The sequence below is a fragment of the Piliocolobus tephrosceles genome, chromosome 12, assembly GCF_002776525.5.
Source record: "Piliocolobus tephrosceles isolate RC106 chromosome 12, ASM277652v3, whole genome shotgun sequence".
Classification (NCBI taxonomy): Eukaryota; Metazoa; Chordata; class Mammalia; order Primates; family Cercopithecidae; genus Piliocolobus; species Piliocolobus tephrosceles.
Genome location: NC_045445.1, coordinates 96,127,810 through 96,148,357, shown reverse-complemented (window position 1 = coordinate 96,148,357; position 20,548 = coordinate 96,127,810). Strand labels below are relative to the sequence as shown.

Here is a 20,548-nt window from a genome sequence, read left to right as displayed (position 1 = left end):
ATTTTTTGTATTTTTAGTATAGACAGGGTTTCACCATGTTAGCCAGGATGGTCTCGATCTCCTGACCTCGTGATTCGCCCGCGTCAGCCTCCCAAAGTGCTGGGATTACAGGCGTGAGCCACCGTGCCCGACCAAAAAATAATTTTTTACAAAAAAAAAAAAAAAAAATTGTCTCACAAATCTAAAGATGGAGACAAATAGTAGTTAAGAAGCCATACTCAAAGAGCCTCTTTCATATATGGGCCTGATTTAGATGTTCTGGATTTTGGGGCAATGCTGTGATTGGATGAGACTTTTAGAGACTCTGGGAAGTGGTGAATGTATTTTGCATGTGGAAGTAACATGAATCACCAGGACCAGTGGAAAAACCATAGTAGTCAGTCTCCAAGATGACCTCCAATGACCCCCCCTCCCCCGCCTCCTGGTATTCACACCTTTGTGTAATCCCCTCCCATTGAGTGTGGCCTGGACCTAGTAACTGACCTACTTTTTTGTTTTTGTTCTTGTTCCCCTGCCTCCCCCAGACGAGAGTTTTCACTTGTTGCCCAGGCTGGAGTGCAATGGCACGATCTCGGCTCACCACAACCTCTGCCTCCGGGGTTCAAGCAATTCTCCTGCCTCAGCCTCCTGAGTAGCTAGAATTACAGGCATGCGCGACGACACTCAGCTAATTTTGTATTTTTAGTCGAGATGGGGTTTCTCCATGTTGGTCAGGTTGGTCTGGAACTCCCGACCTCAGGTGATCCGCCCGTCTCGGCCTCCCAAAGTGCTAGGATTACAGGCGTGAGCCACCGCACCCGGCAGTAACTGACTTACTTCTAACGAATAGAATATTGCAAAAGTGATGGGATGTCACATCTGAGATTAGGTTATAAAGACTATGAGTTCTGTCTGGCATGTGGGCACTCTCCTTCTGTCTCTAGCTCATCTTACTTGACTGCTGTGATGAAGCAAGCTGCCATATTGTGAGCCACCCTATGAAAAGGTGCACGTGGCAAGGAACCTGAGAATGACCCCCAGCCAACAGCCAGCAAGACTGAATATGCCAACGGCCACATGAGTCAGCGTGAAAGCAGAGCCTTCCCCAGCCAAGCCTTGAGATGACTGTAGCTCCAGCTCACACCCTGCTGGCTGTGAGACCCTGAAATAGAAACTCAGCTAAGTTGTGCCCAGATTCCTAACCACAGGACTGTGAAATAAAATTGTTTTAAGCCACTGTTTTTGAGGTAATTTGTTATGTAGCAAATATATAACCAATAGAGATGGGCGTGGAGGTTATGCGCCTTGGCAATATGAACTTCTAACCTACCAAGGCCACTGTGGCCCTAGCACTGCTGAATTCCCAACCTACCAACAGCAGAGATCAACACCGAGCTCCCACTGTGAACTATTTCCTGATGGCAGGCTGATTACTTTGGACCCCTTCTGTCTAGCCTTAGGGTCACAGAGATTTGGTGAAAATCCCAGCTCTGCCAGACTGATACACCTAGGTGAGGCCTGTTTTCCTAGGGGTCTGTTTCCTGTGTCTGTTGGGGACTTTGTGAAATATCTCAAATGGAGCTGAGCACCCAGGTGGAGGTTCACAAGGGGCTGTTCCCCTCCCTTTCATGTGAGTGCCCCAGGGGCAAGAACCCTGTTCCTCTGCTTCCTAACTCCTCTTCTCCCATCACAATTTCAGGTCTTCTGGGAAGCATGGTTAGTTAGCATCTGCCCCTTCAAGGACCCACTGGACCATGTACCTCAGACCCCGGGCGCCACTCCCAAGGGGTGGTATCCTGTACCACTGGACTCTGCAACGGAAAGGAAACAGAGTTCATATGCACAGTGTGAGGCTCCAACCGATGCTCCTACCTCCTTCTTTCTAAAACTAGACTGCGGGCCCTTGGCCTGGAAGTGGAGACAGACTGAGGCCTGGGCCTTGCCTTTCCTCCAGAAGCTCCAGAGCTTGGGGGTGGGAGGAGAGACAGACCTATTAATCTTAGAGTGTTTCAGACACCATGTAAGGCACAGGTGGAGGCACTAAGGAGAAGGGGAAGAAGGGTTCAGTTGGGCCTGAAGGAAGAGTGTCGGTAAAGTCCTTAATAGAAGTGATGTCTCTTCCCATCCCCGTGTCACCTGCAGATTCAGGAGCCATCCTGAGGGATGTGGCAACATTTGGGAGGACTCGGCAGCTAGGTGATATCTCTGTAATAGAAAATGACTTTGAGGTGAGAAGACACCCGCTGCTTCCCTGACCTCATTCTCCCCAGCCCCTTATCTGAGGTGGAGGGGGTCCCCTGAGCCAGTCCCCCTCCCTTTCTAGGGGAGTGTCTGGGAAAGAGGGCAGATTTGGAACCAGAGAAAGCTCTCTGGAAGGGGTTAGATTTGATCTGGGTCTTGCAGGATGATGGCCAGGGCCTCTCCTGCAGAGTTCATGGAATGCATGTCTGCTGTGAAGGAGACAGTGTGTGAGGGATGGGACAGGGATGTGCCAACATGGTAAAGGCGGTCTGAAAACTGGTGAAGGATGGGCCTATACCCGGGAGGCCCCCATCCTGGGCCAAGCAGTTCTCTAACCCGGGAGTTGCTTCAGGTTGTAGGCACCATCTCTTCCTCTCCTGTCTGGCCACTTCCTGTGGCTGACTGCCTTGGGAGTGGTAGTTAAGTGCTGAGACTGAGCCCTTTCCTGCCCATCCCAGCTCTCACACTCACCTCTCCTGTCAGCTCCTCCAACCCCCTTTTCATGATCAATTCCAGCCAAAAGGTCAGCCTTTTCCCCTGGACTGAGACCTGGGGTCAAACTGGACCCGACAGGGTTGTCCAAGGACTCCTCTCTCTCTCCTTACTTATATAGCCTAGGGTCCCAACTGGGAGACTAGATGAAGCAGGGCTGAGCCAGACCCTCCCACCAATCAAAGCTGCCAGAAGAGGGCGGGCTTTCTTATTTACCACTAGGTTCCTATCAACTGCAAATATTGGGAAGGGGGAATGAAACCCATGAACGTTCAAATGAGAAAGCAAAATAAGAGTAGCAGTGTGCTAAGCTCCTGGGCTAGCAATCAGGACCCAGCCTTTAGCCTTCAGCCTCCTCACAGCCCCTTGAGAGGAGGGAAAGCCCTTGAGGCAGGCATAATGGGAAGCTGACTGGCTTAGCAGGGCTTCCATGCTCTTGCTTCCTCCTTTGTATCCTCATATCATGGGGCAGACTCCAAACACACAACACTCAAGACCACAAAGAATGGTTCTTAGCCTTTGGAGGGTCAAGGATCCCTTTATAAATCTGATACAAGCTGGTTAGTCTTCTTGTCAGAAAAACACATGCATGCAAACACCCACAAAAACATGTAAACAATCTGTTGATGGTCCCTGATTTAGTCCAGCACCCTCATCTTAAAGACTTTGGGACTCAGAAGGGAGATCTTTCCAACCACCATGGGACCATTAATGGGCTTGAAACCACTATGTTAAGTGAAAGAAGCTAGACACAAAGGATCACATATTATACGATTCCATTTATGTAAAATGTCCCAAATAGGCAAATGGGATGAGGGGTAAAGGATGCCTAAGGGATATGGAGTTTCTTTCTGCAGTGATGAAAATGTTCTAAATTTTTTTTTTTTTTTTTTTTTGCAATGATGGCTGCACAACTCTGAATAGACTAAAAGCTATTTAATTGTATACTTTTAAGTGGGTGAACTGTATGGTATGTACATTGTATCTCAATAAGCTGTCTTTAAAAAGTGAACTCAGGGGTTGCAAATGACCACACATCTGAGCTTTAGTCCCTATTCATCAGGGGCATAACCTGTGGAGAAAAATCAGGGAATTATGCAGTATATGGGTTAGACAGGAAAACATTCTAGAAAGAACGAGATTCTATGTATAATCTTAAGGGCAATAAAGCATCATGGAAGGTTTTAAGCAGTATATAATCAGATCTACACTTTAGAAATCCCCCAAATCACTGAATTGTACATTTCAAACAAGTGAATTTTATGGTATGTAAATTATATCTCAATAAAGCCATTGAAAAAAAAATCCCTTTGGGAGCTTGAGGAGGATAAACTGGAGGGCATCAACTGGGGGAGGCTGTGGTGTAGGAGTCTGGGTGAGCGGGCTGAGCCCATCTGTTTGGACTTGAGGGAAAATGGCTTGGGGTTAGTCAGGGGAGGATCAGAATGTCTTGCCCAAGGTTAAGAAGCTGGTGGAACTTGATTTCAGAACCCAGAGCTCCCTGGCTTCAGCCCTAGTGCTCCCGCCAGCACTACAGCTGCTCCACTGACTGGTGATAGAAGCACTGTTCTCCCCGTCTAAGAGAAATGCACTTCAGAAACATGTTTCCAAAAAATGTTTCTAAGGGTTTTATTTCTAACAAGAGGAAAATAATAAAATAAAATTAAAATAGGCTTCAGTTGGAACCAAGTTTCTTGTTTTGCTTTTTTTTTTCTTTTGAACAAATTAATTACACACCAACAATCTTTTTTTATTACAACATGAACCCAGGAGGAGGAAAGGAGACAGGGGAGGACAGGGAGGGAGGACTGAGGTGGTTGTGAGGACAAGCACCAAAAGCTTTCTTCAGATCACAGGGAGCCCTGTTCAGCTCCCCAGCCAAATTCATTTAAAATAAAAAACTGTGAGCACGGCTATGTGAAGTTTCCTCCTCCTGGGTGGAACAGTCAGGGGAAGGGAGAGGGAGAAGGGGGTAGGAAGGAAGGAAAAGAGGGGAGGAGAGTGAGGGCAGGGGTTAGTGTAGCATGGCCTGGCCAGGACCAGAACTGGGGAGAGAAGGGAGAGGAGAGTCCCCCAGTTTGCATATACACTGGCCTTGTCTCTGGAATGGTGATGGCCCAGCCCCAGCCACCCCCCTGCCCACCAGCCCATCCATCTATCTGCCTCAGGTGTCTGGGAATGCTGGTTAGAGGCTACCAGGGAGGGAAGACTCCAGGGGCTGGCCCCCAGGAGCTGAGGTCTGAACAATACCTTGGAGTCAGAATACAAAAGTCAAGGGACTCAGGGGTGGGCGGGTAGGGGGGATGGCCACCCCCCTACCTGCCCACCCCCTAAGAAGCAGGCTTGATGGTCAGAAAGAGGATCCTTGAGGCCGAGGCGGGGGGGGTCTCTGTCAGGGTCTGTGCTAGGCTCAGCCACTGTCACAACTGTTGCTGAGGCGGCTGCTGTGGGCAGGGCAGATGCAGCCGGGGACTCAGAGTGGAGAAACGGGCCAAGGGGCCTGAAGTGGTCCCTTCCGCCGGTTCCAAGCCATTCTGGTTCTCCTGGGTGCTGGGGCTGCCAGTGGTGGGGATGGGTGCAGGGGGGCCCTCACCCCCAGTCTCCTCCTCCAGCTCTTCCTCCTCCTGGACCTCCTCAGCCTCTGGCCCTGAGCTCCGTACCCTCTTTGGCTCTAGCTCCTCTCGGGCTGGGTCATCGCCCTCCCCACCCCGATCCACCTTCCGCCGCCGCCGCCTCTCCAGGGCCCGGCCCCGAGCCCGACTCCCGTGACGCTCTGCCTTCTCCAGCTGTGATTACAGATAGGCAGAAAGACAGGTTGTGGGCCAGTGGTCAGGCCTGGGCTCCCTACTCGGTCTGACCTCCTGGCCCGGCCCATGACCCCTCTCCTCACCTCCAGAAGTGTGCGGATCCTCTCCAAGTCTGGGGGCTGTCCAGCCTGCAGCAGCTGCCAGATGCTGTGGTTCTCATCCAGGGTCACCTCGAGCAGGTCCCCCTCCATCATGAGCTCCTCCAAGGGGGCCCGGATGGCCTCAGGCAGTTCCAACACAGGGCCAGTCAACTGTGGCAATAGCGAGGACAGCAGCTCCAGATCTAGGAGGTTGCAGAAACAAGCTGTGTTAAGAGGCTGCCTCTTAAGAGGCTGTCTTATCCCCACCACTACAACAGAGCTGAGGACTACATGGGTCACTCTGGTGAATTGCAGTCAACAGCCTACCCATACCACACCTAGACCTACCTCTCTTACCTGAGCCCTCCTCCAGGGCTACCTTCTCAGGACTGGTCACACTGTCTCCATTCTCCAGTAAGCCTTCGACCTGCGAAGGAGAGCAAGAATAGGTAGGGGTGACTGAACTGAAGAACCAGGCCCTATTCCTCCTCCGCCAACCCCAAACTTGAGACCCTCCGCCTTCTGGAGGAGGAGGGAAGACAGGCTGCCAGCAGGGAGCAGAGTCTAGGAATCTGGACAGATGCAGAATGGAGTAGGAAAGCTGGTCCAAAGAAAACTGAAAATTGGAGAACAAGGGGCAGGGCCGAGCCTAAACTGGGGTAGGGGCTAGGAGACAAGAACCTGAGGACAAGAGCTGGGCTGAGTAGCTCACCTTAGGCATATCCTTGCCACTGCCCTCTCTGAGGGGGTCAGAAGCAGGGGCTGCAGGGTAGTTAGGAGGCTCCTCAGGTCTGGGTTCAGCCTGTAGCTGTTGGCGGAGCTCCGCCAGCCGTCCCAACAGAGCAGTCACATCTTCAGAGGCCAGAGCCTGCCTGGCGCGGCCTTGCCAGCTGATGGCCCTCTCTGTGAGGCACTGTAGGGCCTCGCCCTCAGGCAGCCGCACAGGCAGTCTCTGCAGGGCTACCAGCAGTGCCAGGATGGTCTCCAGGCGTGGGCGCCTTGAGCGCATACACAGTGGACACAGGAATTTGGTGTCCCATTCCCACCAGGCCAGCAGTAGGGATGAGGTGGGATTGGGCCTCGGAGAGCTGAGGAGGCGAGGCACTGACACACACCGCCCATGGAACCAGTCCTGACACAGGTCACACTGCAGAGCTCCCGCCCCAGCCGGCACCTGCCCACACACACAGATAGAGGTTGTAGAGGAGGCCGTGGTCGATGACGCCAGTGGACTGGGCTTGGCTGAATTGGTGCGACGCAGCTGCAGGATACCCTCCTTCTCCTTCTGTTCCCCCTCCTTGAAGGCCACGATCTGCCATACCCAGGACAGGAACAAAGTGGGTCAGCAGCCTATCCCTTCTCTTCTCTGCCCCCGCCCCCCCTTAACACCCCTACTCCCAAACCAGGAGAACTGAGGCTCAGTGGACAAGCAGTCTATGCATGACCACCCAGCTCAGACTCTATCATCACCAAGCCCTTCTCCCCATCTGTGTCTAAGCTCCTTACCACAGAGCCTGGGTCCCTGAGGTCCTGCGCAGACAGCCCCAGCAACTCTGTGTCAGATTTGTACAACCCCAGCTCCTTCTCCATCCACCGGCTGCGCTTGGTGCTGTCTGAGCCAGCGTCTGCACACGGGCAGAGAACCTGAGGCAGGCACACAGAGAGGGAATGACTGGGCTTCCCTTACATTCCCTGCCCTCTCCTTCCCTCCCTGGTGCCCCCACAAAACCCATGTTATCTCATGAGCCATCTCATAGAAGCTAGGGCAGGCGTTACGAGACGCTGTAGGTCAAGGTCCCAGGCCTCACCTCCAGCAGCGTGTAGCAAGAATTTTTCTTGAGGAAGGTCTTGGAGGCCTTCTCCCTCCAGGAGTGCGCTGTCAGTACCTGTAGCTCTAGCTGTCTCAGCTCCTCCAGCCCCACAGGTAGGTCCCGGCCCACAGCTACTAGGCCCTCCAAGTCATCCAGGCACGGGTAGTGGTCACCATTCTAGTGACAAGGGCGAGAGACAGCTCAGTTCAACTTGCCAATGCTACTGATGCTTACTCTGTGCCTGACCCTGAGCTGGAAAGATGAACTGGGCTGTCTTGAGGGAGAAAAAAAAACAGGTTGTCATCCTAAGGAACACCCACTTGGCTCTCTCCCACAACACCAGCATCTTCTGACTGGCTCAGCCCTAAGTATCTCATCAGCCTTCTGTTGTAGTTTGCCTCTTCTCCTCTCCTCCACGCCCCTGCCCTGCTCAGTCCCATACCACCTGCCTTCCTGGCCCACCAATCTCATCCTAACCAGTGCCCTCTCTTCCTTCAGGCCAGCCTCACACTATTCCTCTCACCCTGCTCATCAGGCACATTTTGCCTCCTGACTACATGCCATGCCCCCTTCCTCTCTCCAGCCAACCCAAACCATCCCAGCAACCCAGCACATCCCACTGTATATGCCATCTCTTCCCAGCTGGACTGAAGGCCTGGGGTGGGAGTGGCAGGGTCCTCACTTGGATCTCATCAACATCAGCAATCCAGGCCCGGGCCTTAGCAAGAGCCTCCTTGAGAGCCTGGATGTTGGGCAGGTGAACAGGGATGTTTTCCGCTTCACGGATTATGGCCTCAAGTGTGGCTGGTGGATGCTTCTGCCTAAAGGTAGGGAAAAAAAAGAACACTCAGTCTGATGTGGTCTGCCTGACCAGAAGCCCAGCCTGACCACCAGATATATCTGCATGGGCCCCTTGGGTGTCTGTTATTCCTGCTGCCACTAGGGCCTACTTGTTTGTATTCTGCCTAAGGGTAGCTGCCAACTGGCAGCTTCCTCAAGACCGCATGCACCCAACTTCATCCTTCTGCCATAGCTCTTGCGCCTCTGTTTGTCTGCCAGTCTCCTGGCCTGCTGGCAATGCCTACATACACAACCTGTATTACGTAATCTGTTGCTGCAGTTTGTCAACTACCCTTTGTGGGGTCTTTCTACCAACATCTGCCCATCTACCTGTCACTTGGGCTTCTGGGTATGCGCACATTAGCCTGTAGTGCTAGTCTTCCAGATAATCTCTATCTGTGCACTTCTGCTTCTCCATCAGCCTCTCTCTGCCTTTAAGTATACAGTTTTTTTAAAAACAAAAAACGACAAGATAGGGAACAGAAGAGGGGAGAGTCAATACAGTAAAACAGGAGTGTGATACCTAAGGCCACCCATGGGAATCATCCTCTGGGTCTCCATTCAACTTTGATGTTTGGAATAGGGCAGGGAAGAAGAGAAGCAGCAGCTGGACCTACCTGGCCTCCAGGCAGAGGTGGGCTTTCTCCTCCCAGCGTTCAGCAATGGTCAGCAGCTCCTGCAGCTCGGCCTGGGCTTTATCCACAGCAGGGCTAGGGGCTACACTGGCACCCGCGACCAACAGTCCTCGCATGACAGCCAAGGTGCCCCTTCGGGCTGAGGGAGCCAGTGTGCGTTTCACCTCATCCAGCCACCGCGCCTGTTCCACCTGCCGCTGGAGCTGCTGGGCCTCAGGCACCTCCACCCCCAGCTGCCGCCCCCTCTCCAACAGGGACTGCAGTAGCCCCGGACTGGAGGGCAGTGAGGCCAGGGCCTCACGAGCCTCAGCCTGGAAGGCCTCCACCTGTTCCAGAATACCCTACCAGGACACAGGATGAAGAACAAACTCCTCAGCTGGGCCCACTGAGGAATTCCACCACCAGATGGAACCTTGTCCCACCTACCTTCTTACCCTCCAAGCTTTTGGGGCGAAGGAGCCTAACATGGGCTGGGTTCTCCTTCTCCAAGCCCTAAGACAGTGGGGGTTCCTAACACTGACTGCTCATTAGAATGCCCTGGGGAATTTGTTAAGAATGCAGATTCCTGGGCCCCACTCTTAGAGATTCTTAATTAACTAATAATTATTAAACTATGCTTTATTTAACTTTTCAGAGGGCTCTGTTCTCAGGGCACCAAGAAACCTCCTTGCCCTAAAAATTGCTATGCTTAGTCCTCACATGAACCCTCGTGCTCACCACCGTGGGGTCTGTTGCCCTCTCCATCTCACTCCTCCTCCACTTTCATGAATTCCCCTCCACTTTCCAAGCCCAACAAGCACCCCTGTTACCTCCTCCTCCTCTATCCCTCCTCCAGGAAACCTTACCTGGACTCTGTATCCTGTACTCATACCCTTGCCACCTGACCTTCAAGGCCCATTTCTAACAGGCAGTCACTAGACCCTTGCCTCACCCCTCCACCTGTTCTTTTCTCACATGTGCGTCCAGTCTCGCCTGAACACTTTAAGCTTTTCAAAGGACCCAAGCGTAGCCTGCTGCTCAGGTCCCCCAGTCCCCTTGATCCCTCACCAGCACTCCAAGCATCCTCACCTTGACATCCCCAATCTGGTGCATGGCACAAGGCAGGTTGTTCATCTGGTCCAGAAAGGCCCGGAGCTCAGCCAGGGTCATCTGCAGACCCGCCACCCTGTGGGGGCTATGGAGTATCACATGTGAGGTTTCAGGTGCAAACCCAGTGCCCTCCCTCCATGTCTACGCTAAGACCCAACACCTTTCTTCACCATACCTGTCCACCTTGATCTTGCATATTTCAAATTTGCCCCAACTGCCCAGGTTAGAAGGAAGGTTTTAAATCATAGAGCATGTTCATATTATGAGGGGAAAGAATTAGAAACTAATGGGTTGTAACAAGAGCTACACTTTGCAATCCATCCGCTGCTGTGAACTCTAAAGCTGTGTAGCAGGGATCAGGTTTATATATCTGTGTCCTGTTCTTACCCGTAAGCCTCCCACAAAACCCCTCAGCCTCTCTCTCAGGCCACTTCCAGGTACTGATAGAAAACAAACACTTCTAGCTTTCTTATCACGGAGGCTCTCCTCTCCTTTCTAGGTGGCCTGGTCTCCTTGCCCTCCCCAACACCTTCCAAGCCATCTCACACTCTTGTGCCTGGCAGCTTCCTGATGATGTCCATTCTGCCAAATGGTATTCACAGTCTACCCCTTGTAGCACTTTTCCTAGGTGCTGGATCCTCAGCACCTTATGTGTGCCCCAACTCCTCATGCTGTCATACCCAGCTTCCTGGCCGCTGACCAGTCCCAGAGCTCGGGACACGCAAGCCTCTGCCTCACTCAGGCAGTTCTTTAGTTGCTGCAGCAGCTCACTATTAGGAAACCTCCGCTCACGGGCTTCAGACTCTAGTGCCCTCAGTTCTTCAAGGCCTGGAAGAAGAATGAGGGCAGCAAGGAGTAGGCAGTATTGAATAAAGGCAGAGGAAGGGGGTCAGAGTACAGAAGAAAGGGAATAGAACTTGCCTGTGGAGTCCCTCCATCCCCCCATCACTCACTGCGCTTCCGCCCATCCTCCACCTCCAGGGCCACTCGCACTTTGTTGGCCCAGGTGTCAAAGGACTCAGCCCGAACCTTCAGCTTATGCAGCATGGCGGGAAGCTCATCCAAGGTATACCGATACCTGGAGGAAGAGGGCAGGCAAGAACATGTCTGGCCCAGCTCTGCATCCTCCTTCTTGCCCCACTTCCTCCAGAAAGGCCCATGCTCACCGCAGGTACTGCCGGCTACTGGAGCACTTGCAGAGATCATTGATGTGGGAAAGGCAGACAAGGCCGTCTGGGCAGTCGTAGCAGGCCAGGGCTGACAGGAAACACGTAGTCTTGCACTTGATACACTGGCGCTCATCATCTGGGAGCAGCTCAAAAGCCTCTCGCTCAGCCTCTGTGATGCCCTAAGGGCATTTAACCCATGCGTTATATATAACCAGAACCAGGCAGCAGAATCCTCCATCTTAGCCACCACCGACCCCTACTTTAGACTCAAATCTATGCTGAGGGTCATAGGGTTTAAGAGGCCAAACCCCAGGGAGCATACCTGCCCTTTGTAAAGTCGAGACTCTCAAAGCTGGGGGAATCAGATAAACCAGGGCAAGATCAGTGTGAGCTGAGTCGGATAATTTTATAGAGGAAGAAAAATCAGGTAAGATCCAGATCAGCAGAAAGGGCCTTGTGGGTGAGAAGTGAGGAAAGTGGTGGACCAAGATACCAGAGAGGTGGCAATGTGTGGAGGTGGCCAAGGGACAGGCCTGGCTAGTTATGTGTACTGGGGAACAATATCGGCTTCCGGTTACTCAGCGCCCACTGTGTTCCAGGCACCACGCTGGCCACTTAGTAGGCAGGAGATACTTGTGCAAATATATAACTTAGAGAAATTCAACTGCACGTGCTTGTGTTCAGGGTTTAAAGAGATATAATAATTTTCTCCCAACAATATGGCTTCCAAACCTAATCCAATGACTTCATCTGTTGCTCAGATAAAGAAAAAGCGCTCCATTTCAAAAATGAAGAAAAAGCTGGCTATGTTGGAGTAATTGAGAGACAACCCAGTGCGTATATCTAATGGGCAATTTTAGGGATTTTAATGGGAAATGTTGGCTCTAACAGTTTTTGCCTTACACACCAACTTTAACCCAACTTTAACATCTAATCTCTGCATAAGTTATGAACCCAAATCCCACTCTGCCACTTATATGCTATGTGATCATGAGTAAATCATTTAACGTCTCTGGGTCTGTTTCATTATCTAGTAAGATGGAGATAAACAGTATCATCCTTGTTGGGTTGTTATGAGGATTAACAAAAACAAAACAGCTATGGAATCAGACAAGTATATTGGCAATTAGATTCGGTGTTCATCAAACAGTTAACTGTTATTAGCTCTAATTTTCAGATAAGAATATATATTCCACAGATCTATCTCATTTTGCTAAGGCAGAAACTTAGTCTTAGGGTCAGTAACTTGCCAAACTGAGTTAATTTTAACTCTAAAGTCAGAGAATATTCTAAGGATGAAGTCTCTAGGGTTTTTTTTTTTTGACTGTGGACTCTTGAGAATTGGATGTAAATTATGAGTCCTCTTCCCAGAAACATACTTAAATACACATACAGTCTCTTACAGGATTCCAAGACTATGGTGTCCAGAATGCTTCTCTGAGGTAAGGGCCAAGTGTGAAGAATTCTGAATGTCAAGATGAGAAAGTCTATTCTCCCCACCTTGCTTTGGCTCCTTCCCACAGCTTGGCACAGCCACATGGCCATCATTTAATAACAGTACTGAATGGAGTGAGAAAATGATGTCTGGAAAAGCCCAGGGACTCAACAACTAACATCACGACTGAGAGGCCCCAGACTTCCAACACTACTGTAGCTATAGCTCTCCCCATAGCCCACACTCACAGGAAAGCTATAAATGAGCTTTAAAATAAGAAAGTATTACCCTAAATAGGCAGCAAGGGATCCCACAGAACCAGCACTCCTTTGTAATCTTATGAAAGACTCTCACAAAGTCAATTCCCTAACTGGGCAAGTGTGAAATTTGAAGATGATGGCTGAAACTACACAAGTGGACTTTAGAGCTCTGTAGCAGCTTTCACTCAGCTACACACACAACTGACACAAGCTTACAAGAAATCAATTAAAGCAGGACCACCTTCTACTTGATAATATTATTGCCCTAGCTTGAGTTACTGAAACATCTGCATGTAATAAAATAGCAATTCCTGAGAAACATTCCATATTTCAGTTTCTTCATGTATTAACATTATCAATAATAGCAGTTGCAACATTGCAAAGGCAATGTTAGAGAGATGGTTTTCACATAGATCACCTTACTCTAACTTTACATCTTGCAAGTTAGATATTTATTCCCATTTTAGAGTGGGAAAGTGAGATATGAAAGATCAAGTAACTCGATACAGTCACCTAGATAATCAGCAGTGAGGTTTCATATGCCAGTCTATTTTGCTGGGTCATTTAAATAATGATAAATAGCTGCTATACCAGTACCTGTCATGGGTCAGTCACTAAGCAAACATTATCTTTAATCCAATCAACTATCCAAAAAGATAAGTATTATCATAATCCCATTTTTCAGATGGGAAAACTGACAATGAAGTAAATCGACTTAAGCAAGGTTGCCAGTAAAGGGTATAGCAGAGAATGGTATGTGGTTTTCAATCAAGATGCGTCTAGTTCTTTTCACTACACTCCAAGAGTAGAGGCTACATCTTCTTGGTGCTGCTGCCTCTGCCTCCCCGAACTTCCACCAGAATAGGGTGCTTGATCTGGAGTACTCTCCCCACCTTCTCCAGCAGGGCCTTTCGTAGACGCCGCTCTTCTTGCACCATGATGAACATCTCCTTATGCACAGCTGCCGCCAGGTTCAGGTCTAGCTTCTCTGGGCAGGCAGCCATCTTGCAGATAAGCTCCTCATGGGAGAAGACGCAGTATCTCCGGAGCCGGCGGTAGTGTTCAATGCACTGGCGCCCAGCAGGCAACTGTGGGCAGGTTCAAGATTGAGTGTGGCCAAGTCTGGCGGCCATGATGCCCCAGCTTCTCCACAACCCTCCTGCTTCTCCCCCCAATCCCACCACATTCTAGACTCACCCAGTCGGCAGTGCAAAAGTTGACGGCCTCGGCAAAGTTGTAGCCTTGGTTGAAGCCACTGTGGTAAGCACGGGGGAAAGTGATAACAAATTCTCCAGCACACTGGTTTGTGCGGACAACCTGAGGAACAAGAAAGGCCATGGCTGTTGAGACAGAGATTTTCCTGTATGCAGACCTGACTTAAGTGCAAGGTCATTAAGGAGACAAAAGCCTCAGGGAACACAGTCTGACAACAGAATCCCAGACTCTCCAACTCTAAAATGAAGGACCACTGGTCTCTGCTCTCAAGGTTTTGATGTGTGTTGAGATGACAGGGACATTTGAGATTTAAAAATGTATGTCAAAATATTCCAACTTCCTTTAGTAATTTTTGCAAAAATTATAAACATCACTTTTAATTAGGCTGGACAAGCTTTTTTAGTTATTTACTTTCATCAGTTATATATGCAGTTTCAAGAGTCAAATGGCTTTATAAAGATCTGTTATATATTCTCCCTTCCCCAGACCCAATCACTTCCACCTCTTCTGATTATTTTGGTGTTGATAACTACCTTAAATAACATGCTTCTAGACTGTTAAAAATAGCCTCCTGTTTCTCAGTTTGCTTAGTTTTTTATGCATATATCCCTAACTTTCTGACCAATATTCAAATCTCTTTTCCTATCAATTTTCACCCTTCTGTAACAGTCTCTCATGCAACCTTCTGATCTGTCCCAATCTGGACCAGCTGTCCTCCCTGGATCATCACTCTCTTGTGACAGATCTCCTATTTCCTAGATCCCATGTCTTCCTCGTTCTTGGTTTATTCCTTTGCTATGCTTAAGAACATCCTCCAACAGTTTCCTAAGAAATGGTGTGAAGAACCTACTTTTCTTTTTTTAAAAAAAGTCTCTATTCTTACTCTCACACTTGACTGTATATAGAATTCTAAGATGAAAATCCTTTTTTTTAAACTCCCATAGTTGTTGACTCAGAAAATAATTTTAAAGGCACACTGCTCTGATCTTCTAGTGCTACTGTTGAAAAGTTTGAAGCCATTCTGATTTCTAATGCTTTGATAAGCATTTGAAACCTGTTTCTCTCTCTTGAGCTTATAGGATTCTTCTGGTCTCAGTGTTTGACATGGAAATTTACAAGATACATCTTGGTATGAATTTCTTTTCACTCATGTACTGGGTAGGCCCATTGACTCTGGAAAATCGATTCTCCAGTTCAGGGAAATTTTCTTGAATGATTTCATTAATGATTTCATCCTCTCAGTTTTCATCTATTTTCTTTTTATAACTCCTATTTGAATACTGAACCTCCTAGAAAAATTCCCTATTTTCATCCTCTCAGTTTTCATCTATTTTCTTTTTATAACTCCTATTTGAATACTGAACCTCCTAGAAAAATTCCCTATTTTTTTCTACCCTTTTCCATCTTTTTACTCTATTTTTTTGAAGATTTCCTCAACTATCTTTCAAAAGTGGAAAACACACTTATTACATTGTTCATTTTTGCTATCATAATTTTGTTTGCATATGCTATTTTTTAAACAGTATTCTGGTCTTCATTCATGTTTACAGTATATGCTTTTCCTTTGAAGTTTATTTCTCCCTGCCTAGCCTCTGTATCTCCAAGTTGCTTCTGTTTTTTGGGGGTTTATTTTTTAGGGTTTCCTCAGTTGTTGTTGTTTTTGTTTTTGACACAGAGTCTCACTCTGTCGCCCAGGCTGTAGTGCAGTGGCGCGATTTCGGCTCACTGCAACCTCCGTCCCCCGGCTTCAAGTGATTCTCCTGCCTCAGCCTTCCAAGTAGCTGGGATTACAGGCATACGCCACCACGCCGTATTTTTAGTAGAGACGGGGTTTTGTCATGTTGGCCAGGCTGGTCTCAAACTCCAGACCTCAGGAGATCCAGCCGCCATGGCCTCCCAAATTGCTGGGATTATAGGCGTGAGCCATCGTGCCAGCCTCTCAGTTGTTTTCTGTGGCTGCCTGCTTATATTTAAGAGGAAGAGATTAAAAAGCTGAATGGAAGCTCTGAGTACACAGATGAAGCTTGTCAACTGTAAGCTTCACTGTAGGGTGATCTAGCTAAGTCATTTAGTTTGGGAAACTCCAGGTCTTTCCTCGCAGGCCAGTCAGATTCCCCAGAGAAAACCCTTTTTTTTTTTTTTTGCCTGTAGGAAAAAAGGCCTGGCAGCCAGTATTCTAACAGCCAAGTGGAGAATGATGGCTGGGAACCTCAACATCCAGTATGATAAATCCTAATTACATTCCCTATAACTCCACCCTCAATTGTACCCAGGAGACTTAATCCAGAGACTCTGTTTTAACCTCTTCAGAAATAAATCTTCAGTCTTTAGTTACTAGAGTGACTAGACATTTCTAGCTGCCCAGCATGGGAGATCTCATAGCCTTTTTTTTTTTTTTTTTTTTTTGATACGCAGTCTCACTCTGTTGCCCAGGCTGGAATGCAGTGGGGTGATCTCGGCTCATTGCAAGCTCTGCCTCCCGGGTTCACGCCATCCTCCTGCCTCAGCCTCCTGAGTAGCTGGGACTACAGGCGTGCGTCACCACGCCCGGCTAATTTTTTGTAATTTTAGTAAAGACGGGGTTTCACTGTGTTAGCCAGGATGGTCTCCATCTCCTGACCTTGTGATCCACCCGCCTCGGCCTCCCAAAGTGCTAGGATTACAGGCGTGAGCCACTGCACCCAGCCCTCACAGCTTCTTATATAGACATGAACCAATCCTTACTTTCACCCCATCCATCTTTACCCCTAGAATGCCTGGTGCCACCGATAACAAATCTTTGGGGGATTCTGAGGTATGAATTGGGTTGGTTCTCAAGATGTCCTCAGTATTGGTTTATGTTTCAGTTTTCTCATCTATCTGTTTTCCAGTTTCAAGAATTTTATCGTTGTCTCCTCTCTCATATTCTCCATCTCTGTAATTTTTTTCACCTTAAAAAATCCCTTTATGTAATTTTTGTGGAGTCTCAGTACAGAATGGAAGTAGCCATGTGTATGCTTAATCTGTCATCTTTACTGAGAAGCCTCACAAAGCTTTTTAAGGTAAACATTCAATTTTGTTGAAGACACAGTGAAGTAGGTACAGTGCTGGTAAGGGAATCAATACATTCTACTCTCTGGAAAACAAATTTGTTAATGTATATCAAGAACCCTTCAACCCAAGGATTCCTCTGCCAGGAGTCTAAATTAATTTGGGGAGAATTAACATCTTAGCAATATTAAATCTTCCCATTCATAAACATATCTCCACATTTATTTGGACCATGCATCAAGCTTGCACCTCCATCCTATTTTCTTCTCAAATCTACCTCTACTTAGAGGTAACATCAGCATTTCTTTCTTACCTGTATTATTACATTTGGCCTCAATTACTAACTGCCAGAACTATCTTCCAAAAAATGCAAATCTGACCACGTAATGCCTCAGCTGAGAGTCCCTCACTGGAATCCCCATGCCCACATGATTAAGTCACAGTTCTGACAGGTAAACTCTTACTCTTCTTTCAGGGATCACTGCTCCTGCAAAACTTTTCCTGATAACCCCTGCTTCCTAAATGACCTAGTTTGTTGCTCTTTTTTAGCGCCTTTAATGCTTTATTCCACTTATTTACTCCTCTGTCCAGCACTCAGCTATGCATACACAAATGCAGGCACTGGCTTATTTGCCTTCAAAGTGTTGACCAGAGAGGCTTTGCACAAAGAATACTCTAGCAACATTTACTGAATGATCTAGTACCGGGCTTAATTTTATTTATTATTAATTAATTAGAAGGGGTCTTACTATGCCAGCCTTAATTTTATAGACATGAAAACTAAGTCTCAGATAAGCCTCAGGTAGCAGAGCCAGGAGTAGAACTTGATGCTCATAACTCTGTCTCACCCTGCACCCTGATTCTGGCAATGTCACTTTACTATTTCCTATGTGGTTATTTAGAAAAGTTCTCCTCACATTCTGTAGCTGTTAAAAATGACAACTGCGAATAGCCAAAAAGTAAAAACAACTCAAAAAGTTCATCAACTGGTGAATATTACTGGGCCATCAAAGGAATAAAGTTCTGACACATGCTGCAATGTGGATGAACCCCAAAAACATGCTAAGTGAGAGAAGAAACAAATGACCACATACGATTCCATTTTTATGAACTGTCCAGAAAAGACAAATCTATAGACAGAAAACAGATGAATGGTTGACTGGGACTAGGAGCTGGAAAGGGGAGTGACTGTAAATGGGTATAAGGGATCTTTTTGGGGTGGTGGAAATGTTCTACAACTGGATCGTAGAAATGGTAGCACAACTCCATACATTTACTGGATTGTGTACTTAAAATGGGTGAATTTTACGGTATGTAGCAAATCATACTGCAATAAAACTTTTAAAAATGGTTATAATTCATATAGTAACAAAGTGAAAATCATTCTAGACCAGTGCTGTCCAAGAGAAATATGCTCGGTACATAGGTACTTTTAAATTCTTTTGCTGGGCACGGTGTCTCACGCTTATAATCTCAGCAGTCTGGGAGACCAAGACAGGCAGATCACTTGAAATCGGGAGTTCAAGATCAGCCTGGCCAACAAGGTACAACCCTGTCTCTACTAAAAATACAAAAATTAGCCGGATGTGGTGGCGCACGCCTGTAATCTCAGCTACTCAAGAGGCTGAGGCAGGAGAATCGCTTGAACTCAGGAGATGGAGGTTGCAGTGAGCCAAGAGCGCACCACTGCACTCCAACCCGGGCAACAGAGGGAGATTCCTTCACAAAACAAAACAGAAAAACTAGCGCAGTAGCTCACGCCTGTAATCCCAGCACTTTGGGAGGTCGAGGCGGGAGGATCAACTGAGGTCAGGAGTTCCAGACCAGCCTAGCCAACATGGTGAAACCCCATCTCTACTAAAAATACACAAAAATTAGCCAGGCATAGTGGCTCATGCCTGTAGTTCCAGCTACTTGGGAGACTGAGACAGGAGAATCGCTTGAACCTGGGAGGCGGAGGTTGCAGTCAGCCGAGATCACGTCACTTGCACTCCAGCCTGGGTGACAAGAGTGAGACTCCTTCTCCAAAAAAAAAAGAAAAAAAAATTTTTTTAGTAGCCACATTAAAAAGGTAAAAAGAAACAGGTAAAATTAAGTTAAACATATTTTATTTAACTTAATATATCCACGATATTATTATTTCTAGGTATAATTGGTACACAAAAGTATTAAGTGAGATACTTGGCATTCTTTGTTTCGTACTAAGTCTTGAAAGCTAACATGCATTTTATACTTTTGGCACATTTCAGTGAGGACTAGCCACATCTCAAGTGCTCAGTAGCCACGTGTAGCCAGCGGCTACCAAATTGGACAGTGCAGTTCTACACCAATAAACTTACTAAATTGATTATAAAAACCATACACTGATTATTGCTATGTCGAATTTTACATAAAAAGTAACAGATGGAAACTAACAATGTTTAGATGTTTAGGGTGGAGAGAATAGGGGCAAACTTTCTGTTTTCCATTTTCTGGGAAGAGGGCATGTTTATTTTATAATGAAAATAGGCCGGGCACGGTGGCTCACATCTGTAATCCCAGCACTTTGGGGAGGTCAAGGTGGGTGGATCACCTGAGGTCAGGAGTTCGAGACCATCCTGGCCAACATGGTGAAACCCCGTCTCTACTAAAAATACAAAAATTAGCTGTGCGTGGTAGCAGGCACCTGTAATCCCAGCTACTCAGGAGGCTGAGGCAGGGTAATCACTTGAACCCGGGAGGAGGAGGTTGCAGTGAGCTGAGATCATGAGCCGAGATCGTGCCACTGCACTCCAGCCTGAAGCCTGGGTGACAGAGTGAGACTCCGTCTCAAAAAAAAAAAAAAAAAAAAAGAAAATAATACTTACATTACATATCTATAAAAAGAAATGGCCTTCTCCCACCAAATGGGAAGGCAGGGCGGTGGGGGCAGGGAGCTAAAGATACCTCTGGGGGAGCTCCAGCTGGCTAAACTGCAGCCTGCCAGCATGAGAACATAAACATCACAGATGCTTCGATTAAGGGGATACTGCCAAGTCCAAAGGGCCTGGAGATGCTGGGAACTACCTATAGGAAGGGCAGGGCAGACAGAGGGCTAGGTGGCAAAGTAGTAGCTGGCCAGAGAAGATGGTGAGCCACGAGCAGGAGAAATGCTATGGAGGTGTAAGCAAAAAGCACATATTTCAGAGTCTGTGATAAAGTTTTTTAAAAAGAGATAAGGATTAAATAGCTCCATGACCTTCTGCATATATATACACACACACACACACACACACACACACACACACACATATATGCCTCTTAGCTACCCAAATCCTTCAGAGAATCCCTTTTTTTTTTTTTTTTTGGGATGGAGTCTCGCACCTGTTGCCCAGGCTGGAATGCAATGGCATGATCTTGGCTCACTGTAATCTCCGCCCCCTGGGTTCAAGCGATTCTCCTGCCTCAGCCTCCCCAGTAGCTGGGACTACAGGCATGTGCCACCAC

At 47.8% G+C, this 20,548-nt stretch overlaps 1 protein-coding gene and 1 long non-coding RNA gene across 7 annotated transcripts in view; one reads left to right on the top strand and one right to left on the bottom strand.

The window, feature by feature from the left end:
* LOC111536177 overlaps nucleotides 1-1,207 on the top strand; it is a 106,013-nt gene extending 104,806 nt beyond the window's left edge. Inside the window, exon 5 of the long non-coding RNA XR_002729665.3 lies at nucleotides 924-1,207. This is a non-coding gene — a long non-coding RNA (uncharacterized LOC111536177). The remainder of the gene's footprint in view (nucleotides 1-923) is intronic.
* A 2,269-nt stretch (nucleotides 1,208-3,476) lies between these two features.
* Nucleotides 3,477-20,548, bottom strand: part of KDM5C (lysine demethylase 5C) — a 34,509-nt gene continuing 17,437 nt past the window's right edge. For 3 of the 6 annotated variants that reach the window (XM_023202487.2, XM_023202492.3, XM_023202491.3), the window contains 14 exons: nucleotides 14,036-14,155; nucleotides 13,732-13,926; nucleotides 11,141-11,322; nucleotides 10,928-11,052; nucleotides 10,655-10,802; nucleotides 9,954-10,059; nucleotides 8,868-9,226; nucleotides 8,093-8,231; nucleotides 7,408-7,587; nucleotides 7,106-7,243; nucleotides 6,312-6,911; nucleotides 5,948-6,026; nucleotides 5,603-5,802; nucleotides 3,477-5,498 (listed from right to left, as the gene is read on the bottom strand). In XM_023202487.2, the coding sequence (XP_023058255.1) occupies nucleotides 5,133-5,498; nucleotides 5,603-5,802; nucleotides 5,948-6,026; nucleotides 6,312-6,911; nucleotides 7,106-7,243; nucleotides 7,408-7,587; nucleotides 8,093-8,231; nucleotides 8,868-9,226; nucleotides 9,954-10,059; nucleotides 10,655-10,802; nucleotides 10,928-11,052; nucleotides 11,141-11,322; nucleotides 13,732-13,926; nucleotides 14,036-14,155 (2,937 nt within the window). In that variant the 3' untranslated portion in view covers nucleotides 3,477-5,132. The remainder of the gene's footprint in view (nucleotides 5,499-5,602; nucleotides 5,803-5,947; nucleotides 6,027-6,311; nucleotides 6,912-7,105; nucleotides 7,244-7,407; nucleotides 7,588-8,092; nucleotides 8,232-8,867; nucleotides 9,227-9,953; nucleotides 10,060-10,654; nucleotides 10,803-10,927; nucleotides 11,053-11,140; nucleotides 11,323-13,731; nucleotides 13,927-14,035; nucleotides 14,156-20,548) is intronic. The other 3 variants (XM_023202489.2, XM_023202488.2, XM_023202490.3) reach the window with 3 other exon arrangements.